Genomic DNA, 27,568 nt, shown 5'->3' with positions numbered 1-27,568 from the left:
CTTAGGTCATCTATAGCTAACTTGTCCCAAATATCGATGCCTAGACCACTAAACAACCAAAATGTCAAAAGTGTTTTGGTAATTTGAGTTAAGAATGATCAAAACTACCAGGTAACATTAATTGTCCTTCGTATAGAACCATTCAGCGGTTTAAATGGTTATTTTGATATAGTGTCGGTTCTTTAAATCCATATTTAGTCCTCAAAGAACCTGTAAAGATATTTTTTTTAGAGTTGAATGTTGAGTATGTGCATGAATATGTGCCAAATTGAAGGACAGAAAAAAAACCCATAATAATTTAGGAGATAATTCACATAATTCTCCCCATTCTCATCACATGTGACTTCAAATTAAAGATAAGAAATGTTGCTTTCCAAAGACATCAAAGACACACTTGTGTAATAAAATCATGTTTAAAACTGGTTGGGGGAAAAAAACCATTACTATCAGAAGGGCTCTCTTTTTGATGAAAGGTATTAAGTCATGTGCTTGAACACCAGTTTTGCTCTATTTTTATTTGGAGATCATGCTACACATACTACGAGATTATGAAGCGGGGTTGCCTCGGCAGCAGCTGTGGATATGGTAACTAGTGTCAGAGAGAGCATACATACATGGCAATACTTCCTCCCCTGTGACGCCTCGCGCAGCCAATGGGGAACGGAGCTTCCAGTGGATTCTCCATTCATCCGACAGGAAACGGCAGACAAATTTGGTATGAACATGCGGAGCCCGGAGCGTCACGCGCGAGCATGCTCAGACCACAGCTCGTACATGCTATTCACAGATTGTCCAAGATAGAGTGAATCAGAATAGCCTCTTTCACAATGTTCATTCTCCCTGCCCACGGGAACAGTCTGACTGAGTGTGTGCTTGGCCCTCTCTCTCTCTCTCTCTCTCTCTCTCTCTCTCTCTCTCTCTCTCTCATACACACACACACACACACACACACACAATGCACCAACAGATACACATACTCGCCTGTCAATCCCAGAGGAAATAACACTAATTAACGTACAGCCGCACTGACACTGTTATTGTTAGGGGGGGAGAGGGCGGACAGCTCACATGCTTACCAGTGTTCCCACTGTGCTGTTGTTAGCAGCACTCACATACTCACTAGTACTTGCATCGTACATAAAGCATCTCTGCCTTTGTTTGTGTCCTCAATTTTTTACTATAGGGTAAATATAGTAAAGCTGAATTTTTAAAGGAGGTCATGCGCTCCAAAATACTAATCGGCTAGAGGGTGAAACCTAGAACACACCTTGTTACCGCTGCTTCTGAATAATATATATACTTTAATATATAATATAATATATATTTAAAGACACTTTTCAAATGTTACTCCTGCATGATGTTAGTTATCTTCTTTCTGTTATTAGCTTTGAAGCTTGAACTGTATTTAACCATATTTATAAAGCACTTTACTTTAAATTTACATTTACATAAAGAATATAGAGGATAAAATGTCAAAATTTGATTTGTTTTGTTACACAGGAGTATACGAACAGAGGGTACACAAACTTATGCTTGTTTCTGTGTGTGTGGTGTGTAGTGTGTAGTGTGTGGTGAGACCTTATCCTTCACAGGTTCAGCCTGATCCTACCGTCCCCCGTGTTGCGGTGTGGGGGCAGTAGGTGCTGCCTGCAGGAGCCTTGGGAAGGTGAATCACACTGCCGCGAGCACACAGCACTGACACAGGGGAAGTGACACCAACCTCATCTCACACCGTCACTCTGCCAACACTTATCCTGTCCTTCAAAGGTCGCTCTGCCCTGCGGATGAGTCAAAGCCGCGATCAGTGAAGAGCCAGCGCAGCCACTTTTATCTAAAGGCTATAAGTTGATAAGAGAAAATATTATTGGTGGCTTGGAGGAAAGTTTCCCCTGTAATGTCACAAGAATATTAAGTAGGAAAGCTCTGTCTGAGTTCAAATAAGGACAGAGAGCAGCTGTGCAAGAGAGACTTTCGAGACAGACAAATTTACATTCATAATCATATTTTAACACCGCCAGGAATGAGATGTTCTCGTTTTCTGATTCTCCCCCTTCCCTCGTCTCTCACTTTCTCCTCCGTTGGACTCCCACATGTCTGGAAGTGTGACTGTCTGCTATGTGTCACACTGGCTGGGCTGCGACCATGTGCCATGGTACAGCAGACAGACAGGAAGACAGACAGGCAGGCAGGGAGACAGACAGACAGGCAGACAGACAGACAGGGAGACAGACTGACAGGGAGACAGACAGGCAGGGAGACAGGAAGGCAGGGAGACAGGCTGACAGACAGACAGAAAGGCAGGCAGGAAGGCAGGGAGACAGGCTGACAGACTGACAGGGAGACAGACAGGCAGGGAGACAGGAAGGGAGGCAGGGAGAGAGACAGGCAGGCATCTAGACTGACAGGCAGGGAGACAGGCTGACAGGGAGACAGATAGGCAGGGAGACAGACAGACAGACAGACAGACAGACAGGCAGGCAGGCAGGAAGGCAGGGAGACAGGCTGACAGACAGATAGGGAGACAGGCAAACAACAAGAAGAGAGACAGGCAGGCAAGCAGACAGACAGGCATCGAGACAGACAGACAGGGAGAAAGGCTGACAGGGAGACAGGCAGGTAGGGAGACAGGCAGACAACAGGAAGGGAGACAGACAGGGAGACAGGCACGCAGACAGACAGGCAGGGAGACAAGCTGGAAGACACAGGCAGGGAGATAGGCTGACAGGGAGACAGACAGGCAGGGAGACAGGCAGATAGGGAGACAGGCAGTTAGGGAGACAGGCAGTTAGGGAGACAGGCAGTTAGGGAGACAGGCAGGGAGACAGGCAGATAGGGAGACAGGCAGTTAGGGAGACAGGCAGGGAGACAGGCAGATAGGGAGACAGGCAGGGAGACAGGCAGTTAGGGAGACAGGCAGGGAGACAGGCAGATAGAGAGACAGGCAGATAGGGAGACAGGCAGGGAGACAGGCAGATAGGGAGACAGGCAGTTAGGGAGACAGGCAGGGAGACAGGCAGATAGGGAGACAGGCAGGGAGACAGGCAGTTAGGGAGACAGGCAGAGAGACAGGCAGTTAGGGAGACAGGCAGGGAGACAGGCAGATAGGCAGGGAGACAGGCAGGGATACAGGCAGGCAGGGAGACAGACAGCCAGGGAGACAGGCAGATAGGGAGACAGGCAGTTAGGGAGACAGGCAGGGAGACAGGCAGATAGGGAGACAGGCAGGGAGACAGGCAGTTAGGGAGACAGGCAGAGAGACAGGCAGTTAGGGAGACAGGCAGGGAGACAGGCAGATAGGCAGGGAGACAGGCAGGGATACAGGCAGGCAGGGAGACAGACAGCCAGGGAGACAGGCAGGCAGGGAGACAGGCAGACAACAGGAAGAGAGACAGGCAGGCAAGGAAACAGACAGGGAGACAGGCAGGCAGACAGGCAGACAACACTTCCTGTTGTCTGCCTGTCTCCCTATCTGTCTGTCAAACTGTCTCTGGAGAGGCAGGCAAGCAGGCAGACAGGTTGACAGACAGATAGGGAGACAGGCAGACAGACAGACAGACAAGGAGACAGACAGGCAGGCAGACAGACAGGGAGACAGTTAGGGAGACAAGGAGACAGACAGGCAGGCAGACAGGCAGGCAGACAGACAGGCAGACAGTTAGGGAGACAAGGAGACAGACAGGCAGGCAGACAGGCAGGCAGACAGACAGGGAGACAGTTAGGGAGACAAGGAGACAGACAGGCAGGCAGACAGGCAGGCAGACAGACAGGGAGACAGGCAGGGAGACAAGGAGACAGACAGGCAGGCAGACAGGCAGACAGACAGACAGGGAGACAGGCAGGGAGACAGACAGGGAGACAGGCAGGGAGACAGACAGGGAGACAGGCAGGGAGACAAGGAGACAGACAGGCAGGCAGACAGGCAGGGAGACAAGGAGACAGACAGGCAGGCAGACAGGGAGACAAGGAGACAGATAGGCAGGCAGACAGGCAGGCAGACAGACAGGGAGACAGGCAGGGAGACAAGGAGACAGACAGGCAGGCAGACAGGCAGGCAGACAGACAGGGAGACAGTTAGGGAGACAAGGAGACAGACAGGCAGGCAGACAGGCAGGCAGACAGACAGGGAGACAGGCAGGGAGACAGACAGGGAGACAGGCAGGGAGACAAGGAGACAGACAGGCAGGCAGACAGGCAGGGAGACAGACAGGGAGACAGGCAGGGAGACAGACAAGTAGACAGACAGGCAGGCAGAAAGAAAGGCAGGCAGGCGGACAGTTAGACAAGCAGGTAGACAGCCAGGCTGAAAGGCAGGCAGCAGGCAGACTGACAGACACGTGGGCAGGTGGATGGGCAGACAGACAGGCAGGCAGGTAAACAGACAGGCAGACAGGTGGCCGGGCAGGCAGTCAGAATGGCAGACAGACAGGCAGACAGACAGGTGGCCGGGCAGGCAGTCAGAATGGCAGGCGGGCAGGCAGACAGACACACACATACACTCATAAATGTAGTACAGATGCACACAGACACACACAGAGCTCTACAATCTCAGTCAGCTAGGACAAATAATCACCCGAACTGTTGGCACCTTCATTTCACAGAAATCAAAACGTCACTTACAAATCCTACTGTTCCACACTTGCTCAGTGTTCAGGAAAAGAGGAAAGATAGGAAGAAAAGAAGAAAGGTTGTCCCAACAGAAGAGAGGACCAAAGCAGTGGACAGACGAGGAGAGGGGAGAATAGGTACGGTTGAAAGAACAGGTAAGGAGGACAGGAAAAACGGAAACCGGAAGAGAGGGTCAAAAGAAAAGATTAGAGAAAACAGTAGGAGAGATTGGAGAACAGAAAGGGGCAGTGATGGATTACGCCTGGCAGGGAAGAGCTTGTTTCTGCTGGAGGAGCACTTTATGAAATCTCCCCTACAGCTCACTGTCTGCAGCGCTGGAAGCTGCTGCATTTCTCGACAACCACTGAAAACATTGAAAAGAGGCAAGAGTATTATTTCTTCTCATGTCCCCTCATCTTCGCTTTGAACATATATGAACAAAATGACACAAAAGACTGTCTTAGCTTGTAATATCAAAGATTTAATGTCTATTTTATTGCTTCTAAACTTGGCATCCAAACAGTATTTCTACATAGAAATATATTTGTGCTCAGTATTAATCTTAGATTTAAAGGCATCAACAGAAGCAGTCTATCTATCTTCCCTTGGCAAGTGCTGCCCTCTGCTGCGTAGAGATATTGTTTCATAGTAATGATTTCTCACTACTATGTTGAGCATTTTTATAGTGTATATTATATAAGTACACAATAGAATGCCAAAGTTATACATCATGATACAGTTTCCACAATGCAAGCAAAAACAAGTAAATGTCAGGACACAGGGCCAAATCCCAGACGTGCCAAGAGAATCTCTTTCAGTTGGCTTCTTAATTCTCTCACACCACATAATAACTTCCATCAACTACCTTCGAAGACCATCACCTCTTACCAGCCAGGCCCCAAAAATGACCTCACCACAGCCCTACCCAAATACCAGTTCATGTGGCCTTCCATTCCCACTCTCCTTCAGCAGAGCCTCGTCTCGGCTGCTGTGCCGCTGAGTGTCTTCCGCCCCCTCCGAGGATTTCAGCTGTCTGTAGTAGCGCCGGTTTTCCTCGGGGTACGAGACCACTGACAGAGGCAGTCTGCAGATGGCTGGGATCTCAGAGGAGATGAGGAGGAAGATGAGAGTCGACAAGCAGAAAGGCCAAGTGCACGCCGGTAATGCAAGCTGAAAGGAGATGTCATGGGAGAGGAGAGCGTGACGGATGATATGACAGAAGTCTGGGCAGTCGGGTGAAGTTGATAGAAGTTGATTTGGGAAAGAAGTTCCTTACTTACGATGGACAACAAATTTGAGATCGCTGAACTCATGTATGCACAGAAAAATGCTGCAAAGAAGAACCTTTTGTATTATTTTTTAATGATAAATATGTATTGGGATTTTGTAGACAATCAATTAACTAGCTGATAAGATAGTTATGTTATTGTTCGACAACCTTACCACAGGTTAGAGCCAGTAGATGGGACTGCCATGTTAAAACATAGAACATCCCTCCAATGGCGATGCAGGACAGAGCGCTGTTGTATCCCCACAGTCCTGAGTAAATGTTCCCATGAGGAGCTGCTAGAGCGAGTCCTGCACAGCACATCAAAGGAGAGCACAATATTCTCTATGTAATTGATTATGGATCAGTAAACAAATATTACACACATTTCCAATACAATTTGGGAGCTGAATCAACATGCATGATGCCTAATATTACGCAAAAGTTACCACAACAGTAGATTTCCTTAGTAATGCTAGTGCAAATATACAGTGCCAGAAATACAGTCATCATTGTCTGGGATTTTTTTTAAATTTGTTGATATCGCATTATTTGGGGAAATATGTCATGGTAAACAGTTTAGACCATAGTGCATTATCTGCCCTACGAAGAACCAAACCTCCTACCGTAGCCTCAGCTGACATTATGTTGTACACATTTCTATGAGTGGAAACGTCTTTGTACCAGAGAGCATGCCAGCAGCAGAGCCCAGCATGGCATGGAGACAGATAGTCGGTGAGCAGAGCAGCAGGGCCAGAAGGAAAAGCCCCCCTGTCCACGGGCCGTCACAGCCGTACACCTGTCCCACGCCAACCGGCACCGCCAGGAAGAGCTGCAAACAGGAAGTCACCAGCAGGTTTGGTGTCAGATTGTGCTTCATATTCATTTAATTTACTACGTGTTTTCGGTGTTAGAATTTAGTAAAATATGTGACTTCTTTTGTTTAAAAAAAATCAGTATTTTAAAAAACTGATGAATTGAAAAGGCATATATGCAAAGACAACATGGAAACAATCTGTTTCATCACCACTAGCCACAATAATCCCATGCAAACTGGCTAAATGTTTAAAGATTATTGACCTGGATTGTTTGATAGTTAACTGATGCATTTCTGTCATACCTGGGAGATATTCAGTCTTTCGATGGTGTTGTTAGGAAGGTGCAGGGGGGACTGCGGCTGGATAACCACCTGAAATAGCAGTAACAGTAGGTCCAAGTTTGATTTGCGTGTGCGTACGTGTGCATACATCTGTGTGTAGCGGGGCTGCGCTGTACCTCTGGGAAGTAGGGATGACTGGCTCCTGTAGCTGCAATATGCAGACACACCAAAATGTTAAAGGGCAGGGTGAATACAGGGAGGTCCCATTTGGCGGCGACTGAGGACAAAGCACTTGAGACCACAGGGCTGCAAACAAAGGCACAGAAAAACAGGAAGCAGGATATGGATTATTGATTGGGTGGAAAGGCAAACCATTATACAGTGGCATTAAAATCTGGCATTGTTTTTCTGTGTTTACCTTAAGGATACTGAACACAAAAGACTTGGATGGATGTGTGGCTACTCTTAACACTCACAACTGTTAAAGTAGCCAAACAGTTACCTCATGGGATTTTGAATCTGGTTCATGACCTTTACTTCACGCTATTGCCTCAGTCTCCTTTCTATTTATTTGTCACTATCGGCTGTATACAATCAAATGAAGCAGATATACTTCAAGAAGAGTACACTTACCACAACATGGACATGAAAATATTTGGCAGTAAAAGCCACCAGTACCAGTTTCCTTTGGCAGAGAAAACAGCCATCAGCATGCCGACCAAGGTTCCATTGTAGCCGTATAAGCCTGCCGATATGGCCTCCCTGAGGCGAATGTGACAGAAATAACTGACATGTCAGCACCAAATACAGCTAAATAAGACGCAAACTGTAAAAATGGCACAGTGAGGTGCCAAAGAAAGAACACCCTGAGGGAACATGACTGAAACTAAAGGGCTAGAGAGACAGGGAATGAAATGCTGAGAGGTCTGAATAGAGATGCAGGGTGACAAGCTGAAGGGGGAAAGTCTTAGACATAATCTTCCTAGTGATATGGCTTCAGGGCATCGGAAAATGTGCTCACTGGGCTATTGAGTTGCAGGAACATAGCTACCTTTTTTTTCCCTGTGATGAAGTGAGGTAAGGATAAGGAGATATGACCTGACCTGTTTTGTCCCAGCACGATGGCAGACACGGTGGAGACCAGGGTCCCCAGCAGACCATTCAGAGCCCACCAAGGACTCTGCAGGACGAGGCCGACTGTGATCAGGAGCCCGCTGAGGGGGTTGTTGACAAACATGACCTGGGCCACCCCTCGAAATATCCAGTCCACCAACTGGAGCGCCACAGTCTGTCCTGGGACAGATGGACAGTGAACGGAGTGTGATCAATGCTCACCCTCTTGACATGTAAATAGATCTAGAGTTACTTTAAGTCAAGTAATATGATGAGATCAGGGACAGAGGAAATATGAATGTTAAGTAGAACTGCAGTTTTACAGAGAAGAATGGAGAGATGAACACTTACTTTTCATCCATTCTCCACAGACACGCATGTCCCCGGTGAAAAGACGAATGGCTCTGGAGAGAAAGGAGCTGGCTGGTGCTTCTTCATGTGAAGGCTGGTCGCTGTGGTCCATAGCTGATGTCATTCGAGGTCAGTTTGTGAAGGGCAGCTTTGGTCCAGATAACATAGGAATATATTAGTAATAAGGATTATGATGTATAACACATTAAACAGAGATCCACATTAAGCAGATTACAGTGTATCACCTCAACAATACAGTATAGGGCATAACAAATCATGTAAAACAATATTTCAGTGAATAAATGGCTACTAATATATCTTATATCAGGTTTCTAACTGCACTCACATTCTCTTCAAGTATTATTATGTTTGGCCTTTGTATTTTTTGCTCTTAGAATGAACAAATAAGCATTATAGCTGCCTCTCCATTTTTCTATTTGACATTCAACAAATATGGCACTGAACACAACTCAGCAGTAACTTTTCTGATAAACCAACAAACAAATGGGGTGGTTACAAATCATCTCATCAACCTTACCTGTACCCTGTCTGTGATATCTATAGTCAGACCCTGTTATTGTTTTTCACCCTTTCCCTACACATGCTGTTCACAAACAACAGACCACTAGGTGCCTCCCTTCACCCACACTGGCAGATACAGCAAGAGAAAGTAGGATGAACCCTAACCTGGCCTATCAGCTTTCTATCTGAAATACAAACTTTTATAAATTAATCCATTTGAACATGACTCCCTTTGCTCCCTGAGTTGTGTGTTTTGCTTGCTAAGTTTTTCTTGTAAAATTCTTCTAAGTTCTTCTAACAGAAAAGTGTCAGCTAGAGTATAAACCTCACTGCTAGTCAGGCATATGGCGATGTGTTTTTTTGCTTGAGGGGCTGATAGAAGTGGACTTGTTGAAGAGCTTCCCACAGCTGTCCTCAGTTCTCAGACTGGGTGGGTTCATCTTGTTCAGTGAGCAGCGAGCCTCTTGATCATCCAACTCATCAATCCTCTAGTCTTCTGTTCTACACGCCTCCCAAGAGTAAATCCTATTGCCTCTATGGACCATCAAGCCACTGACATAGTTGTCTTTTATCTTGATTTTTGTTTTGTATTGTTTTTCCTCATTTGTTTCCTTTGTTTACTTTGAGATGAGGTGCTTTGATAAGCCCCTTGGTCTTTTTTTATTTTTAATCTCACATTTCTCTTTAATCATCATCTGTATTTTATCACTAAATTAACTAAACTAAAAACTGGAATATCAATCTTAAGACTGAGACCAAAGTCCTGCCAAAAGACTGCAAAGATTTCAGCACACAAGCTGTGATCTTCTTCTGGCTGACGGGTAAGAAAAAGTAGGGCAACTCTGCCTCATAGCTTTTTATTTCAAATCCGCCAGTTAATAACATAACATTAAAAAAAATGGAACATAGTTTTCAGTCTTTTGAAACCTGACATCTAGACTGAGACAAGTCAGAGAACTATATAGAAAGAAATCATCACAGAAGAATTTGTTTTATTATCCAGTTTCCAAAGATATGTTGGCCAAGATCAGGCCTAAAAGTCAAATGCTGAAGATCAAGGTCATGAGTCTTAATTTTTTTGAATGAGTTTTAATGAGCTACACAAACCTTGGTGTGCTCAGGGAGGGAAAGGCAGGGAGTAAAACATGTCATGCTCATAGAAGAAGAAGCTTAACGTCTGACATTATAACCCGGGTGGGTATGGTCGAAGGAAACATCAATATAAAGTCCGTCCACAGTGGGTGGACATCAGGGCAGACCGGGTGTCAATGCCTTCGATACAGAAAGATACAGATACTTTCAACAGAAAGCCTACCAAGCAAGGAAAACCTTTACCAAGCAGCTGGACAGGTGCTGCTGCCTGACAGCAGAGGGAGTTAGAAGTAGCAAAGAGGGCCAAGTGTCCACAGGTCTGATGATGCAGTCGATAGCTTGCTATCCCTTCTGCAGGTGTCATGTACAGATGATGCCGCCCTGCTTCCTCCTGCTAACCTCTTGCCTCCATGCCTCATCACCATGACACCATCTGTCACCTCGCTCCTGCATCATTGCCAATACCGCAACCTCCAGCTGCACACATGATGTCACACCTGTAGGTGGCAATAGGACAGAGACACTATGTGGCTCTGGCAGCTCCTCCTCATCTTGTGCCTCCCCCTGGGGCGGCAAGTTAAGGCCATGATTTGTAGCTGTAAGGTGTGATTATCACTTACTCTGTCAGTCAGATAACATTTATGATTTAATCAGTTTAATAGAATCAGCCTGTATGCCAGAATATCCCAGCCAATTGATTAATCATGCAGTATCTAAAGTCTAGATAATGTTACTTGAAGCCTTTATTTATAAGGAACTGGTTTTATTGATATTTGTCAATGATAAGGTGTCATTCTGTTCTATTCAAATTAAAGTGATATTCCTTAAAAACTGCAGTAATTGTGTACATTCATACTGGTATACATTTGTAATTCTCTTTTTATATCTTATTTGCAAACCACATATACACATACATGTCTGCACTGCTTTACGAAATTCATCACTTTATCACTTATCCATATAAACCTGTGAATAAAACATTCTCTCCTCTATTGACTCTCTAAGAATAGCTACTTTACTAGAGTGTTAACTCACATTATCTCATTTTGATAATCACATGCCCTCTCAATGAGTTAATATCCAACACAAGTTAAATACTAAATCTGTTGTATATAATATGGCAGAGTCAAGTAATACAGAAGAGGCCAATTGCCTTCTTAATTGAATTTTCTTGGTAAATAGCATTACTTTTCACCAAGACAATAGCACTTTTATCAAAATGAAGCCACACTGGATTAATATGCACATAGGTTTAAAGCAAAAGCTATTCACTAAGGACAACAGCAAACTCTGTTCACTTGGAGATGAGCATACAAGTCATGTAAATTATGATACAGTAAAACTTAACATAGGCCTTTCTCTCTCATCTATCTGAGTCAATCACTGTGAAGCTGAAATGTGGACCTTTTCCACATCAAGTCCACCAGTTATCACAAAGTTAAATGACTGCGTACATACGTGATACAAAGCCAGCCACAAAAGGAATCTACATGACGTTATCCAGTCCCTTGGTGTCTATATTGTAGGTCTCTGAAGACTGCTGCAGACCTAAATAAACCTTCTTCTTGATCCTTGCCCCTCTCCCTGCAGGACCCTGGCCCTGAGCTTGGACCAAAGCCTTTCTATCCACCCCGGCAGCTAATCAGGGATCAGAATTTCCTCATTAAGAAAGTATTTCCTGCTCCGATCACACAGTGGCCATTCAGTGGCCTTTGTTTACTGAGTATCACATTCTGAGCAAAAGTAAAATGTGCCTGTTACAAGAGGAAGTGGGGCGTTGTTATGAGTGATTGGTCATTTGCATGTACTGTATAGATGGTTGACTGATTTTTTTGATTGGCTAATTGTTTTCTGTGAAAGTCAAACTGCATGTGTGTGGCCTTTGTTTTTCTTCACCTCCAGGTTCAGTTGCTCCTGTGACTTTTGTCAAGACTGTGATTCAACAAATGTCCCTTGGCATCTTCAAGCAAACAGTTAATTAGATAGGAAAGCTGTGAACTTCATTGTAGATGTTGGTTAAGAGAAAGTAGATCAGTCCTGCCTCTTAGCATTTTATTCAAAATCCTTCAGTTGATAACATTACATGTCAAACAATGTAATCAACATGAACATGAATCTCAATATTTCAAAGCTCTATATCTTGACTCGACCAGCTTGACGACTACATAGCTATGAAATCATTGCAAAATGTAAAGATCTCTTCAGGCTATTATCCAGTCACCTCCAGGATCACATCAAGATAAGAACTAGACATGTGGGTCAGGGTCAGTCCTGAGGATCAAATGATGAAGACCAAAGTCACGATGAGTCTTATGTTTGTCATCTTGGTGAGAGAGAGAGAAGGCACAATCTGAAATTTTAATGAGTTACACAAAACGTGTGCTCAACAAGGAGTAAAAAATATCATGCTGATAGAAAAGGAGTCTTAATGGCTGACACTGTACAACCTGAGTATGATCAACATGTAGGAAACACCAAAGTCTATGAAGTCCGTCCACAGCAGGTTCTGCTGGTACTATACTGATGTGAGGTGCTTTTCCTGGGATGGAATCAAGGGAAATGCTAATTTTACTGCCACTATCACTAGCAGTCTTTTTCTGATGATCACCTTCATTCCATTATGCATTTTTTTGGAAACATCCCCATGGTCAAGATTTGTGTGGTCACCCAGTTGTTTGAACAGCATGATTAAATGTTAGCTATATGCCAAAACGTTCTCAATAAGTGTGTATGAGTGAAATATAGCATTTATGGTAATTACTACACAGTTGTAGTAATTGTACTGGCTTCTTGTACTGAATTTTCCATAATCAAATTGAATATTCAAAATGTTTACTCAAAATCAAAATGTTAGTTGGTAAGCATTGTTTTCAAAGAGATGAGTGGACCAAAATGATGCCATAAAAATCACCCCACACCATGAAAGAGCAACCATTACCATCTTTACAATGGTGTTTCCTTTGTTTTGACCATACCTAATCTATTATTATGCACAATGAGTTTAAAGAATGAAGACAAATGTCAAGTATGAAATGCAAATATGTAGGAAACTGGGACCACCTATGCTAAACCTATATGCACTTATGGCACTGTAAGTCGCTGAGTATAAAAGTGTCCACCAAAAGCCATATGTGTTATGTTATGTTTGATAATATTCAATATAAGTTACACTATTTAGTATAACAACCTCAGTTGGAGTCCTTAAGAGATGATTAAACAACAAGACAAGTGACTGTAGTCCAAGGGAATGGGATAATATGCACATACAGTACAAAGATTGTCATATGCACACACACTATGCACATCAGACAGTCAGACAGACAGAAACACATACACACACACACACACACACACACCCCCAAACACGCGCGCGCACACACACGCACATACGCACACAGGCACACAGGCACACAGAAGTAATCTTCTCATATTTTTTGACTTTAGAGTGAGTCAACGCCATGCTGAGTGCTGAACTCCTGGAAGTCCTCGGGGATTGTGTCTGCGGAAGAGAGAAGTTAGGTATGAGAAGTCGAGCTCAGAGTCTAACACTAAGTGAGGCCAAGTCGAATGCAATTACAACTTCAGAGCCTTGTTCTTGCACCAACGGAATGGAGCATTGAGAGTTTAAATGCTCTCACTGGCCCACTTCCCAGGCGCAGGTTAAACACGGTCAGTGAGGATTATATTGTTAAAAGGAAATTGCCCCGAGAACAGCAAAAAGACACATTAATTCAAAATCAAATATAAATTTGATAAAGCCTTTCCTTACCATTGCAGCGGTATTTTAAATTGGACCAGATGATGTTTTCCTGAGAGAAGCAGAACACACCAAGTCGTCCTCCTCTCATGGTCGTGTCGATGGTCACGCCGGAGTCTGCCACCAACTCGGTTCCCTCATAGAACCGCGCCCTAAACACAGCAAGAGATGTGAAGGGTTGGCTCCAGAGGGTGGAGCTTTAATCAACGCACCAGAGATGTAACATAACAGCTGATATTGTCTCTGATAACGTGTTTTCTCTCACCTGATGTATCCAACCTGCGGGCGGTGCTGCAGGTACCAGCGGTAGGACACCTTGTCCTTCCAGCCCACATTCCTTGGGTCCTTCCACAGCAGGCGCACCTGGTCATTGGTGTCCCCCGTGTGCCACAGGGAGTTTCTCAGGTGCTCCCCGGGGCCTGACCTTGACTTCACAGCCTGGAGAATAGAGGGAGAGAGAGAGGGAGAGAGAGAGAGAGAGAGAGGGGGGGGGGGGGGAGCAAATAGACAAGAGGAAGGCAGAAATGTGGAAAATATGAGTTAAAGGATAAAAATTGACTTATGGTAGGATGACTATGAATTCCCGCTCCTGGGTATTTGTGACATGACTCGTATTTTCACCTTAAGCTGGATGCCAGGCTCGGCCACAGCTCTGAAGGGTGTTGCCTGCCAGTAGGTCTGCTCAGTCTGCTTCCACATCACCACGTAGAAGGAGGACGAGTCCTGGTAGCCGAAGATGAAGCCAGCGTAGTCGTCATCGGTCACTGTGTTCACGTGAAACGTGCCCTCGAAGTCCACCCCGCTGAAAGCAGTGTAACCTAAGCAACAGAAAATGTAATCAGCATATCGTTTGTGTTCGGTTATTGCTTGTTGGGGTACATGATGTATTTTAATTATTGATTATTAAACTGCATGAGGAAATACGTCTTACCAACAGCAAGTCCTGGGTCACTATTCATGGTCTGAACAATTTCCATTCCCTGTGTGAGAAATAGAGAAAAGAAGTGTTAATTATGATTTTTCCTCTTTATTTGCTGGACAGGCGTTAAAGAAAGTCATTCATTACAACATACAATATATTGCCGCTGCATCAAGCTTTCGCATGTATTATACACTTCAATATGTTATCAATAGGTTAATTTAGAGCCAATGTACATGATTTAGAAGGTTTCAGTAATCTCACCTGGTTCAAAACAACCCAGTTGGGGTCAATCTGGGCGTCCCCCTCAGGGTCCAGCACCACTGTCTGATAGGCTCTGAAGTCTGTCAAAGTAACCTCAGCATTCTCAGGGCAATTGTCGATCCTGTCAATCACTTTGTCCTGGTCAAAGTCAGACTCACACACGTCTCCAACTCCATCATCTGAGGGAGAGCAGAGGGGGGATATAACTTAGTTAATCCAAAAAAAAGACAAGGAGTCCTATTTTTGTGAATCATGGCGCAAGGCAAGCGCAGGTGCTAGCACAAGTTCATGGTAATTATGTGACCAGAAGCGCTAGCGCAGCAGTGGCACATCTGCAGCACAGTTGTAAGAGGGGTTGGATTAGGGGGAATAAATTATCAATAAGCGTGGTGGGGCCTGGTGTCAATCATGGCCAATCAAAGTATGCATCCCATCATGGTGCACTGGCAGATGAAGAGAGTCCAGACCGGCTGCACCAAAAAGGTAGCGCCCTCTCCCAGTGGCCTCCTGGGTTGATTCTTGTAATATATCATGTAATGTAATGGAATTTATCATGTAAGGCACAGATTTTTTCTGATGTTATGGATTATTAAATGGAGGAAAAAGACTGATTGAGCTTTTCATCCATTTTGGAAATCATGACAAGACATCAGAGATAGTGGGTATACTACAGCCGCCTAATGCAAAGCCATTGATTGTGCTTTAAAAGGTCAGTGACTGGGGGATACTGCCATGATTCTGCACTACTATACCATGTTGTTTGTCACAGCCATAGCCCTATCTCTATTACAATTATAAAATACCAAGCTTCAGACGCTTCTTTTGGGAAACTGTTGGAAAAAAGGAGACAATGGAATGCAATTGATGCACCGCTGACAACCTGGCAGTCCTGGATGAGGATAAGATGGGAACAGGAACAGGTCCTGGGGGAGTTCAGTGATGTAGAGTGGAGTGTGAACTTAAAGATAGTCCCAAAGATCGATCATGGAGCGGTAAGAACTACTGCAGCCAAAGGATGTCACTGTAAGTGCTCCTGTACCCCTGATGAGAGTGGCAATTGCACAGTATGTTGTGTGGAATACCAATATTCGCTAAGACATGATCTGTAGGCGGTGACGCAAGCATCATTTTTGATTCCAAAATTGTGCTGTGCCAACTATTTTGTATTGACACGTCCCTCTAGTGTGCCCACTTCGGTGCAAGTGATGTCATGGTGAGCCATGAAATTACCCGACGGGCGCAGGCATGAAAAATCTGCTTGCGCCCAACGAAATTGCAACTTTGCCAGTGCAAGGTCACTGCACTTCATCTGCCTCGGCATGAAATTAGAGCCCAAGAACGCAAGTAAAAGTCAGGAAGAGTATGGGGAGATTGTGGATGATGTACCGTTTATCTCTCAGCACCAAGGTTTCAGCCATTTGAAGGTATTTATTTACACACTGAGTATCTCAATTAGACAACTGTAAAGATTGTCAGTTTGAGTATGAGTGCTAGGCCTATATCTGTCTCAGTGAGACTACTACTCACTGTTGTCATCAGTCTGGTCCGGGTTTGGTACCAGTCTGCAGTTGTCTGGCCCCGGTGGCAGAACATCAGGGACTCCATCATTGTCATCATCATCATCACACTCATCACCCAGGCCATCTTTGTCAGTGTCTAGCTGGGAGCTATTGATCACGAGGGGGCAATTATCCTTGGTATCCTGGTGACCGTCGCCATCACTACAGGGGAAATGACAGAGTGACACAATAACATGATGTGACATTTAATAAAGAGGTAAGCAGATGTTTCTGTATTTGGATTGGGCTGAGAGTAAAACATAGAGTTTCACTAGAAAGCTTGACAATTTATTAGAATAACACTATGCATGAGAACACAATGTTATGAAAGTGTGCAAGTTTATGCCTGAGTAAGAGTAACAACATACTGTAGGTAAGGTATACAGATTTATGAAGAATATAGCTGAAGAATTACCTGTCTTGGTTGGTGTCACAGGAATCTCCAACCAGGTCATTATCAATATCAGACTGAAACGAGAGCAGAAACTTCACTAAAATGGCATTTTCACTTACATGCATCTATCTATCTATCTATCTATCTATCTATCTATCTATCTATCTATCTAATTGTCTATTATTCTATTTATCTATCTGTTAGTCTGTCAGTCATTCTGGATCAAATGATTTGTGCTGGTCCTGATCTGAGCCTGGTGGTCTGGTCTGTTAAGCCCAACTCTGACCTGGTTTGGGTTGGGGATGTCGGGGCAGCTGTCGCAGGCGTCTCCCACTCCGTCCCCGTCCCGGTCCAACTGGTCCCTGTTCTGGACTCGCTGGCAGTTGTCCAGGAAGTTTTTCAGGCCTGGTCACCAATCAGCCAAAACAGTTGGTTAATGTTATTTAGCAGTAAAATCCACCTTGGTCATGTACAGTAGTGTATGTAGATCTTTGATATACAGTATAATGTATGATGGATATGCAAATAGCATATTATCATAAATATATTCATAAGGAAACAGTAATTAATGACAGCTACTCAACCACTTTTTCAGTATTTTTAAAACTGTACTTTTACTTTTCCCTGAGGAATTCTTACTGAAGTAAGTTTCATTTTTATACATAAGAGTAGTGAGTACAATGAAAATTGACATTTTCAATACTGTTATTCTGGACTTTACCTCTCACTACTGATATACGTGCATTTTTATGATTAGAAAGGGACCATTGCCAAACCTAGTCCTGATACTGGCCAATAAAATTATTTCAAAGGATGTTGCCAAAAGTGGTAATTGATTAATATATTGGTGGACAATTTTGGAATGTTCACTAAATCATAATAATGTTTGTTCTCAAAGTAAGTAAGTACTTATTTTTTAGCAAGCTAATATTTTATTTTTAAGTTGTTGTTGTTTTTTTTCAGTAAAAAGTAACTGTACTTACCTGTGAAATTTATATTAGTACTTTTTATCATTGAAATCATCTGAACATGAATAATTCATATATGATGAATGAATGCACAGTAAAATGCAGACATCGATCAACTCTATGACTACCGTATATGGCATGTTGTTTACAATTTGACCACTAGGATGCACTATTGCACTTGCCATGTAGGTGAACACCAGTTTTAGTTCAGATGCCATTTCTCATTCATCTTAGGGAAGCAGAAGCAATACAGTGAATGTGTTAAGGTCAAGTAGCAGCCATAGAGCAAAGCCTAAAGCAAAAAACTCTCCATCACTTTACTATGGGGGTTTAAGGGGTAATCATAGCATGTGAATGATCAAAGCTTATGTTTTCTTCATGTTCAGGCTGCTATTGCTATTTTTATACAATGCTGCTTTTCATGCCTGAGCTAGAACAGTCTTATAAAAGCAGGGTTATAATCCTCTTCACTACAGAGGTACACGGTAATACAATATGTTTTAGAGAGATGTTTGAAGTCCCAATTAAAGGTCTGTATGAGTATTGTGGTATAATTTAAGTACAGTAGGTGGAAATGTGAATGAAAGGGCAGAGTAATAAGTCATAACAGCGTGTTCCTATGATGCCTCTTGTTATATAACATGAGGGTGAGTGTCAGTGACATCGTTTCTCTCCGTACCGTCTCCGTCCATGTCGTCATCGCAGGCGTCCCCTTTGCCGTCACCGTCAGTGTCCCTCTGGTCCGGGTTCTCCACCGCGCGGCAGTTATCACAGGCGTCGCCGTGGCTGTCCTTGTCGCTGTTCCTCTGGTCCACGTTGGGCTTCAACCAACAGTTGTCCTGGGACAGCCAGGGGCCACACAGGGTTCATTCGCTGTATGTGTGCATGCTTATGTGGGTGTGTGTGGGTGTTTGTGTGCAAATGTGTGCACGCGTGTAATATGGGTCTATGTGAATGTATGCACTGCAAAAAATCTCCATCTTAACAAGTCATTTAGTCTATTATTGAGTCCTAAAATCGGAATTTTCTTAAAACAAGTGAAAAAATCTGCCAATGAGGTTAGATAATTTCACTTGTTTCCAATGCAAATCAACTTGTTTCAAGAATTTTGTGGAATACAATTGAAGAAAGTGTCATTTTCTTGATAATAGTGCAGTGATTTGCCTTTTTCTTACTTATTTCAAGATACTGACACATTTCCAGAAAATTCCTGAAACAAGTGAAGCTGCACTGGAAACAAGTGGAGTTATCTCACCCCATTGGCAGACTTTTTCTCTTGGTTTAACAAAAATAAGATTTGAAGGCTGAATATGACACTAAATGATGGTGTGTGTGGGATGTCAGTGGGTGACGATGCGCGCACGTGTCTGTGTGTGTTTGCATGTGCATATGTTAACAGTATTTCCACCAACCTGCTCATTTGGGATACCGTCACCATCTGCATCATCGTCACAGGCGTCGCCCTGCCCATCCCTGTCGGCATCCTCTTGGCCAGAGTTAGGAACGTAGATGCAGTTATCCTGTCGATGGATATTTGTCAGCATAAACAGCTTTTCGTGACTATATAAATGGATTCCATTAAAAGGTTGACCAAAGGTAGAGTATTTGAAATACAATAAGCACTGTTTAATGCATCTCTATCCCAGGACAGTTGCAGATATTGCTCATCCAGGCCTTTGTTACCTTTTTACAGCTCATATCCTTGCATTTGAGTTTCTCGTCAGGGTATCCGTCAATATCGGTGTCCTTCCCACACAGGTAGCCATTACCGGCCCAGCCAATTCCACACTGTCAAGATAAGTGAAACTCTTAAGAAACTGGGAAAGCGAGTATGTGGCTTTGTGCGAATGTGTGTGTGTGTGTCTGTGTGGTGTGGAATCCTACCTGACAAGAGACTGAACCATCTCTCTCCATGTTACACAGGGCATTGATATCACAGGGGTTGGTCAAGCTGTTGCCACAGCTGAGCTCTGGCTTACAGCCCTTCACTTGGTCTCCTGTGAAGCCTGTCTTGCAGCTGCCACAGTGGTAAGAGCCCTGTGCAGGAAGGAGGACAACTAGTTAGGAGCTTCTTTGGACCTCCACAGCAATTGGAAGCCTACACACATGAAGGAATTATGCTACATGAGCCTTGAGTAGTTGTCAGATGATGTATTTGTCTTACCATAGAGTTGTGACAGAGAGAGTTTGCAGTGCAGCCTCCGTTGTTGGGTCCTTTACACTCATCAACGTCGTCACAGACCTAAATTATGCCATATGACCAAAAACATATATTTTTTATTTTTACATTTATTTTAACATTTTACTTTCCTCTTTGCCTTTCTTCAAATTTCATTGTGTCAGCATAACTATGACAGACACCTTGACATCTTGTCCTGTTTTATCCCGGTTTTAATTTTGGGTGTCTCCTTTTTGTCTCTGTGTCCTTTTTTTTATCCACTCGTTTACCTGTTTGTTGGTCTGGGCGAACAGAACGCCCACACCCTCCACTGGCAGACCGATGTAGCCCAGTGGACAGGCGTCACAGCGGAAGCCCGGGGCAGTATTCACACACTTCACTCCAGGGAAGCAGGGGTTAAACTGGCACTGCAGAAAGGAGGACATGAGCTCTGTTGAAGCTGCAAAATCTCTGCGGTTCTCATGGGGCTACTCCCCAAAAGCTTTTAGTTTTGATGACACATTTGCTTATGCAAAAGAGAGTTACTGGAATGCTGAAGGGGCTGGCCCTCAGTAAAGGGGTCACTGCAAACACGAAGAGACAGACTCACACACACGCACACACGCACACACACACACACACACACACACACACACACATAAAGCCTTACCTCATCCACATCATCACAGCTGAAACCATCCCCAGTGTATCCATCAGGGCAGGGTCCACACTCGACACCGTCCTCTGTCTCGATACACATATCACCACGGAAACACACACCTGGGGCACACCTCGGCTTCACCTCCTCAGTTCCACCCAGTCCTTCAAACAAAACCAGAGAAAATCTTTTTTTTCACCACTAGCAAATTCATTTGCTTTGTTAAATTATCCAAATATAGTCAAGCCCTATAAAAACATTATGAACTATGACATCATCGTTAACATATTTGCCGGTGACTAACATCATCGTTACTGGAGTTTGTCTTACCACAGGCCTGACACTCTGAGATGGTGTTTCTGAGGAATGAGGTCTCTTTAACCTGGAGAAGGTCAAACATAAACAAGTTTATGTGCAGTCAGGTAGCTGTCAGGGAGGTCAGGGGTTGGGAAGCAGGGGCTAAGTGGCCTCAGTGGGACCGTTAGTGGTAGTTACCTGCTGAATGAGGACGTCTTTCAGCTCATTTATCACCTTGGTTAACTCCAGCATTTGATTGGACAGCTGCTTTGTGTTGACCCCTGAGACAAAGGGACAGTTATTGTGTTTAACTGCAGCTGAGTAAGATGATCCTCTGACTGTGTTTGCTAAGTCTGTTCTCAAGCCACAGGGACAAACACTGACTGCTTTCTATCCACTGTGATTGTTTTCCTGGCAAACATTTGGGTGTCTCATTTATTTACATTTATTTCCAAAGAAAGGATCTCACCCAGAGTTTGCACAGCGTCTCTTTGTTGGAAGTGGCAGTCTTGTAATGAAGCAACATTCTCAAACGAGTCTCCGACCACCAGCTTCAGCTCCTCTAAATTGTCCTGTTAGAATCAAAAAGGCCCATGTGACCAACTAAGCCAGTGGGAAATCTCGATATATGATTGGGATTGTACTATATTCATTATTGGGTAACACTTTACAATATGGTACACAAAATTGTGGTAGTTACTAAGGAACGAGCGAGGAACGAATCAGGAGCGACCCGATAATTAATGAATCGTTAATGAGTAGTTCCTGAATAACTCTGAATCGAGGACTATATAGTAGATAATGATGAGTTACTAGATACTATATTAATGAATCATTAGGTAATGATTAGTTCAGAAATATCTGTGAATAGACATACTGACCACTTTCTTCATGAGTAGTTCCTGATTAACTATGAATCAGTCACTGAGCGACAAAAAACTAGTAACGACTCATTAATTACTCATTAGTTAATCATTAGCTACTGTTTTTGTGCACCCCCAAGTAAAGTGGTACATCATACTCAGTAGTTACTAAGTAATGTGGAATGAAGTAAGTAAGTAGAAGAATTCATGAAGTAATGAGAGATTACTACTCATTAACGATTCATTAATTATTGGGTCGCTCCTGATTCATTCTTCACTCGTTCCTTAGTAACTACCACAATTTTGTGTACCATATTGTAAAGTGTTACCCATTATTGTATGTAAATGAGCGACGGGTCACCTGGTCCCTGGCTTGCATGGTCTTGAGCTCCACCATTCCATAGCCTGCTGGCAAACCCTGGAATACGGCAGGGAGATCCCTGACCGTCTCCACCAGTCTGCAGTCCAGGTGCAGCTCCACCCCACCTGGCCCCTGCTGCTGCATCCCCTTCAGGTGGAACAACAGCCGGTGGGTTTGGCCGTCTGCCAGCGCCAGGTTGTTGAAGGTTACTGAGCTCATCCTCCTGTCACTTCGCAAGTAACGCAACACAGCTATGCGAAGAAAGGATGGAGGAAGGGAGGGAGGGAGGAAGACAGAGATGGGAAAGAGAGGGCAGCAAAGATAGGAGGTGACAGGGAGCATTTAGAGGTAGAGAGAGAGATGGGTACAAGATGAAGAAGTGATGAGGAGGAGCACTGCATGTAAATGTGCTCAAGGATTGACTAAATGAATAATGGAGAAGCAAGAGAGAAAAAATATTGATCGACAGCAGAGATTGCTACTTGGAATGGGACGGAAATAAATAGTAATCTATGTAAAAAATAAGGAAACAGACTGAGGCATATACAGAAAGACACAGGGGATCCAAAGCGATTTCCACCTCAGCTTCAACATTATACTGTACTATGAGTCATTACCCACATTCTCTTTCATGCTCTCGTACCTCTGTTGAGCTTGCCCATCACAGTGAACTCGAAGTACTTGCTGTTGTCCCTGGGGTTGTAGAGGCCAAACACAGTGGTTCCGGTCTTGGGCTGCAGCTTGAAGGAGGTTAGGATGAAAGCCTCTTTCACCCCCTGCTCAGCCAGGCCGCCCTGCAGCAGGTCTGGCAGGCAATCAGGTGAGGTGAGCAGATCATAGACTGCCGGCAGAGGCGGGGAAGGGAGACGGGGTAAAGCACATGAGTAATGGATGATGAGATATGAATATTCACAACCTGCAGCTCCACTCCGATCCCAGAGTAAACACATCCTGAGTAGACAAGAAGATGATGATGATGTTGAGCCAGAGTGTTAGTATCTCTGGTGGGACGCTGTGTCAATCAGGCAGCACAAACTTGGCAGGCAGACTTGGCCCAGAGAGATCACGAGGATGTATAGCACTGAATTATGTATTGTGACTACCTATCAGTTGTATAGTATTACTATATTATCATATCTATACTAAAGCTAGGTTTAAGTGCTAACCCTGAAGTTTATATAGGTTCACTCCTATCAGATGTGTGGTGGGATTCAGACATAACTACTGACAGAGCGCTTAGTGAGAGTGAAATGCCAGAGAGACGCTGTAGACCCGAGGTCGAGCTAGAGTCTTCCTTTAATAAAGTGACTCGGGAACTGGGCAGGCCACAAGAGGATGTGCAGTGAATCTCTAGTCCGCCATCTGCACGCAACATGAATACACAAGTACCCAAAAAGCGGTCGGCAAGGCCCACTGTCGTGAGGGTACAAAATTGCTCCCAAATGCTCCCAGAAATTGGCCCCTCTCAGCCACGATAGCAAAGCATGATCCCCAGATGAGATCTTTCCTTCGTTCTTTTATCTCTCTCCTCTGCCCCCATGTTCCTTCCCGCTCCCTCCAGCCCACCGTGTGTTTCAGCACATCAGGGAGCAACACAGGGACTTTAAAAGCGCATGTACTAAAACGTGACCGGGCCTAAAAAAAAACATCAAAGAAAAAAAGGCCATCTTTCAGTGTTTTCTCAGCTCAGTCTCAGTTTTACGAAACACTGTGACAGTTCTGATTTGTGAAAGGCTTTTGTATTCAACATAGTCTAACTCACCTGGTGTGGTGCATTACACCAACAGATAGATCTCTGTCTGACTCAACGTGACTTGGTCCATAAACTGGGGCTGCTCCAACAAAACAACTTCAATGCACAGTCTTCACATGTTTTTGGCATCTGTCTTTTTAGAGTCAACACTACAAAGACATACACTCTTGCACACACACATACACACATACACGCACGCACACACACACACACACACACACACACATGCACGCACACACACTCACACAGCTCTACTGTTGTCATTTGTCTTTTGGACAGAGGGCATTGTGGGGGTCAGGGATTCTGAGAAAGTGTCTCATTTCACCCCCCTGGTTAACCTCAGACTTCAAGCTACATAAAACTAGTTCAGCTGAATCCCATAAATACATATCTTATCCTCCTTAAAGTTAAGGCAAGCCTCCCTTTGGCATCAGCACATAAAACTATCATAGGTTTAGGCTAGCAAGTGTGCAAGTGGTCTTCATTCTTTATTTTACCTCTTATCAAAAGTGCACACTTCACACTTGAGGTTTTGGATTTAGAGAGATGTGATTTATTGTAGCTTAATATTTCAAAGCATTAAGTATTCCATGACTTCGACCAAGGATTTGCAACTACATCAACAGGTCTCTGGCACAGCTTATGGTGGCCTTGTAATTGACATAAACAAGAGAGTCACATTTTAACAATAGAGATGCGGTCTAGTCAAGAGGTAATACATCACTCAGCAAAACACTGATGATATTATGTGATAATAATACTGCTTTGCCATTTGCTTTTTTGGCTTGAGAACAAAAAATGTCTTGCGACGCGCCTTGTTGCCCTTGATGGGTGGGGAGTATAGACCGGTAAGTGAGAAACCTCAGCACCTAGCAAAGTAATCGTTGACTCATTGGTATTGATCAATAACCCTATCACCCCCAGCAGATATATTATGGTCATTTTGTGCTATGGGACAGTAAAATCGTTCTTATTGCACCTTTAAATTGGCCTTGCTCCCTTTTGACAATAATAAATTCTAGTCATGCGGAAAGGAGATGATAGATGATGAACTCCATTAATCTGGACTTCTACTTGTATACATAACACCATGCAGCCATTGCCAGGCATTGTAAGGATTAATAGAGTGAGTGAAATGGATGCCATCAATCATTGAAATCATTTGGGAGAAGCTGATAAAATATAAACACCAGTATTTCTATAAGTCACCTACAGCTCTGGTTTGTATTTAAACTTGTGTGCGTGTGCGTGTGTGTGTTTGTGTGAGAGAGGGAGAGAGAGAGAGAGAGAGAGAGAGAGAGAGAGAGAGAGAGAGAGAGAGAGAGAGAATCTGTGTACATGCATGCTTGTGTGTGTGTGACCCGAACTTCAATATTGCGCCCAGACCATCTGAGATTGTTCCCATGTGTGTGACTTAGCTGGGACTGTTTAGATAAATAAGAATGCTCAGCCTCCAGCTGAAGTAATCAAATGGATCTGGCTGGGTAGGAGCATAAGGACTTAAGATACACAGCTGCAGCTACTGGAATTACAATTCTGTCTACCCTCCACAAACATGTTGTCTTCTCTGTGTCTTTGTCCTTAGTTTTTCTCTATCTTTGACCCCCCACCACACACAAACAAGATTATTCCAGTACCCAGTCATTTGATGATTCCTGTTTTAAACCAGCAGTCAACATTCCTCTGCAATACGTCTTTTCACTTTCCTTACCACTAAAACTACTGGGGGATATTTAACATTTTATTCTTACCTTAGTGAGTATCACATGCCATGACTACTTCTTTGTGTACTTTGGGCCTGCATATGATATGCTCTACCACAGTGTCTGCTGAATCCATTATGCATTGAGCTCAGACATAGTGTGTTAAAATACCCAAGGGCAGAGCCATGAAATCTTTATTTGACAGATAATGCCATTGGTGGATAACATCACAGCCAGGCTGCCAGAAAAATGCTAAATCAAACTAAAATCAGGCTGAAATCAAAGACATTCATTTTATGTGTAGGTTGATATTTACACAGTAAATAGAAGTTACATCGTTAGAATATGCTTTTTTTCTTGTTTTCATTTCTGACTGATTTTTTGTCACCACCAGCACCAACCAGAGCTTTTGTAATTTGTTATCTATTATCTTTTACAAGTACATTTCTTTTTTGTAATGAACTTTTAATGCACAGGAAAAGAAAATCAAAACATTCATTCAAGATATACTCACCCAAAGCCTGGGCTTCCACATCTAAGCACAGTTTTAATATCAGCTGTGAGGCCAGGATCAGGGTTGTCCACAGCCCCATTTTGTCCTTCCAACTGGTCCTAGATCAGCAGTTTCTCTGTAGTGACTTATCTCTATCTGATCCAGTGGCAGATTCCCGTATGTCCGTGGCTGTTGTGAGGGGTACGTTTGTGTGAGCAGTGTGTGCTTGAATCAGAGGTGAGGCAAGGCTGCCATGGTGAGCCTAATAGCAGCTGCTGACAGTTTTTGTGTGTGTCTCTGTATTTGTGTGTTGGTCTGTGCGTGTGTGTGTGAGAGAGAGAGAGTGAAAAGAGCAGGAGTCTTACTGAGGGAGGAGCATCAGGGCCAGAACCTTCCTTAAAAACCTTCCTCAGATGGCCCCATAGAGAGAAGGAGTGACCTGGGAAAACTCTACTGCATTGGCTCCTACTGGCTGCTACTAATTCCCACAGTCTCTCGTGCAAATGTACTGCATGTGTGTGGCTTCCAATGCAGTCTAGGAACTCATGTTTGGCCACGGAAATCATGTTTCATCAAAATGTTTCCAGACTCTCCAGTTCACGCTTGGGTCCCTCTAGGGGGGTGTATCTCTGAAAAGGTGTTAACCACCGCTGGCAATCAGAGTCCTATTTTATTAGTTCCACACACCCTCTGAAACACAGGGATATTCTTTCACTTTCCTTCCAGGGATCAGATGCAACACCTTTCCCCTGCGCCCTTGCTTCCCCCTTCATCCCCGGGCAAAGTCAGGAAATGAGCATTCTGGAGCCCAGGCCTTAACAAGCCATGTTAACCAGCCAGCAGAGCTTCAGACAGGCTGGCTCACATGGCCTGGAGGTCGTCAGCATGTCTGGCACCATGCAACTTGCCACATTTGGCAGAGATGAAGAGCTCAGGTCTTACAGTAATAGTGTTTGTTTTTCCCAGTTTCCTTGCTTGTTGTGTCCTATTTTTAAAGTCGGCTGAGCCTTATTCCATTAGAGCATTTTAAGAGTATTTAGGGCTGAATGGTTCTTCATGGCTGAGCAGCGATGGAGCATGCAGGATTACCAAATAATTACTGAGTCAAAAGTTATGCCCTAATGCTGGGCTGAATCCTTCATTCATTCAATAACAGCCAAAGTCTCAGTGGCAGCAAGATGAAGGTGCTACTTCAAAGGATAAACAGCAGTATCTATAGAAACAAACAACTGCAAATGAGTCATAGTTTCCCTACTTATACCACAGGTGTTCCTTGTGGTTAGTCTGGATACTGCTGCTACAGTCTTTTGGTGTGCGCTGATATGGACTCCATCCAGATAGTCTGGTCAATGACAGCACACCCTGAGCTTTA

At 44.0% G+C, this 27,568-nt stretch overlaps 2 protein-coding genes across 2 annotated transcripts; both read right to left on the bottom strand.

Annotated features, from left to right (window-relative positions):
* Positions 1 to 5,101: 5,101 nt before the first annotated feature.
* LOC139912418 (urea transporter 2-like) lies at positions 5,102 to 11,551 on the bottom strand. Its single transcript, XM_071900204.2, has 10 exons — positions 11,508 to 11,551; positions 8,436 to 8,583; positions 8,075 to 8,264; positions 7,605 to 7,733; positions 7,148 to 7,277; positions 6,993 to 7,061; positions 6,557 to 6,704; positions 6,049 to 6,183; positions 5,886 to 5,935; positions 5,102 to 5,775 (listed from the first exon to the last, which is right to left on the bottom strand). Exons 2-10 carry the CDS (start codon positions 8,557 to 8,559, stop codon positions 5,527 to 5,529), a joined length of 1,224 nt encoding a protein of 407 aa, XP_071756305.2. The 5' UTR covers positions 8,560 to 8,583; positions 11,508 to 11,551; the 3' UTR covers positions 5,102 to 5,526.
* Positions 11,552 to 13,428: 1,877 nt separating this feature from the next.
* On the bottom strand, positions 13,429 to 26,506 carry thbs4b (thrombospondin 4b). Its single transcript, XM_078286333.1, has 22 exons — positions 26,218 to 26,506; positions 22,891 to 23,088; positions 22,248 to 22,498; positions 21,493 to 21,595; positions 21,222 to 21,304; positions 21,057 to 21,108; positions 20,739 to 20,890; positions 20,359 to 20,496; positions 20,075 to 20,152; positions 19,795 to 19,947; positions 19,594 to 19,698; positions 19,323 to 19,430; positions 18,590 to 18,749; positions 17,229 to 17,347; positions 16,964 to 17,016; positions 16,517 to 16,710; positions 14,990 to 15,168; positions 14,738 to 14,786; positions 14,428 to 14,624; positions 14,072 to 14,244; positions 13,819 to 13,958; positions 13,429 to 13,548 (listed from the first exon to the last, which is right to left on the bottom strand). The coding sequence occupies exons 1-22, from the start codon at positions 26,294 to 26,296 to the stop codon at positions 13,490 to 13,492; spliced, it is 2,823 nt and encodes a 940-aa protein (XP_078142459.1). The 5' UTR covers positions 26,297 to 26,506; the 3' UTR covers positions 13,429 to 13,489.
* Positions 26,507 to 27,568: the final 1,062 nt, after the last annotated feature.

The sequence above is a fragment of the Centroberyx gerrardi genome, chromosome 2 (assembly GCF_048128805.1).
Source record: "Centroberyx gerrardi isolate f3 chromosome 2, fCenGer3.hap1.cur.20231027, whole genome shotgun sequence".
Taxonomy (NCBI): Eukaryota; Metazoa; Chordata; class Actinopteri; order Beryciformes; family Berycidae; genus Centroberyx; species Centroberyx gerrardi.
This window is presented reverse-complemented; position numbering and strand designations above follow the sequence as displayed.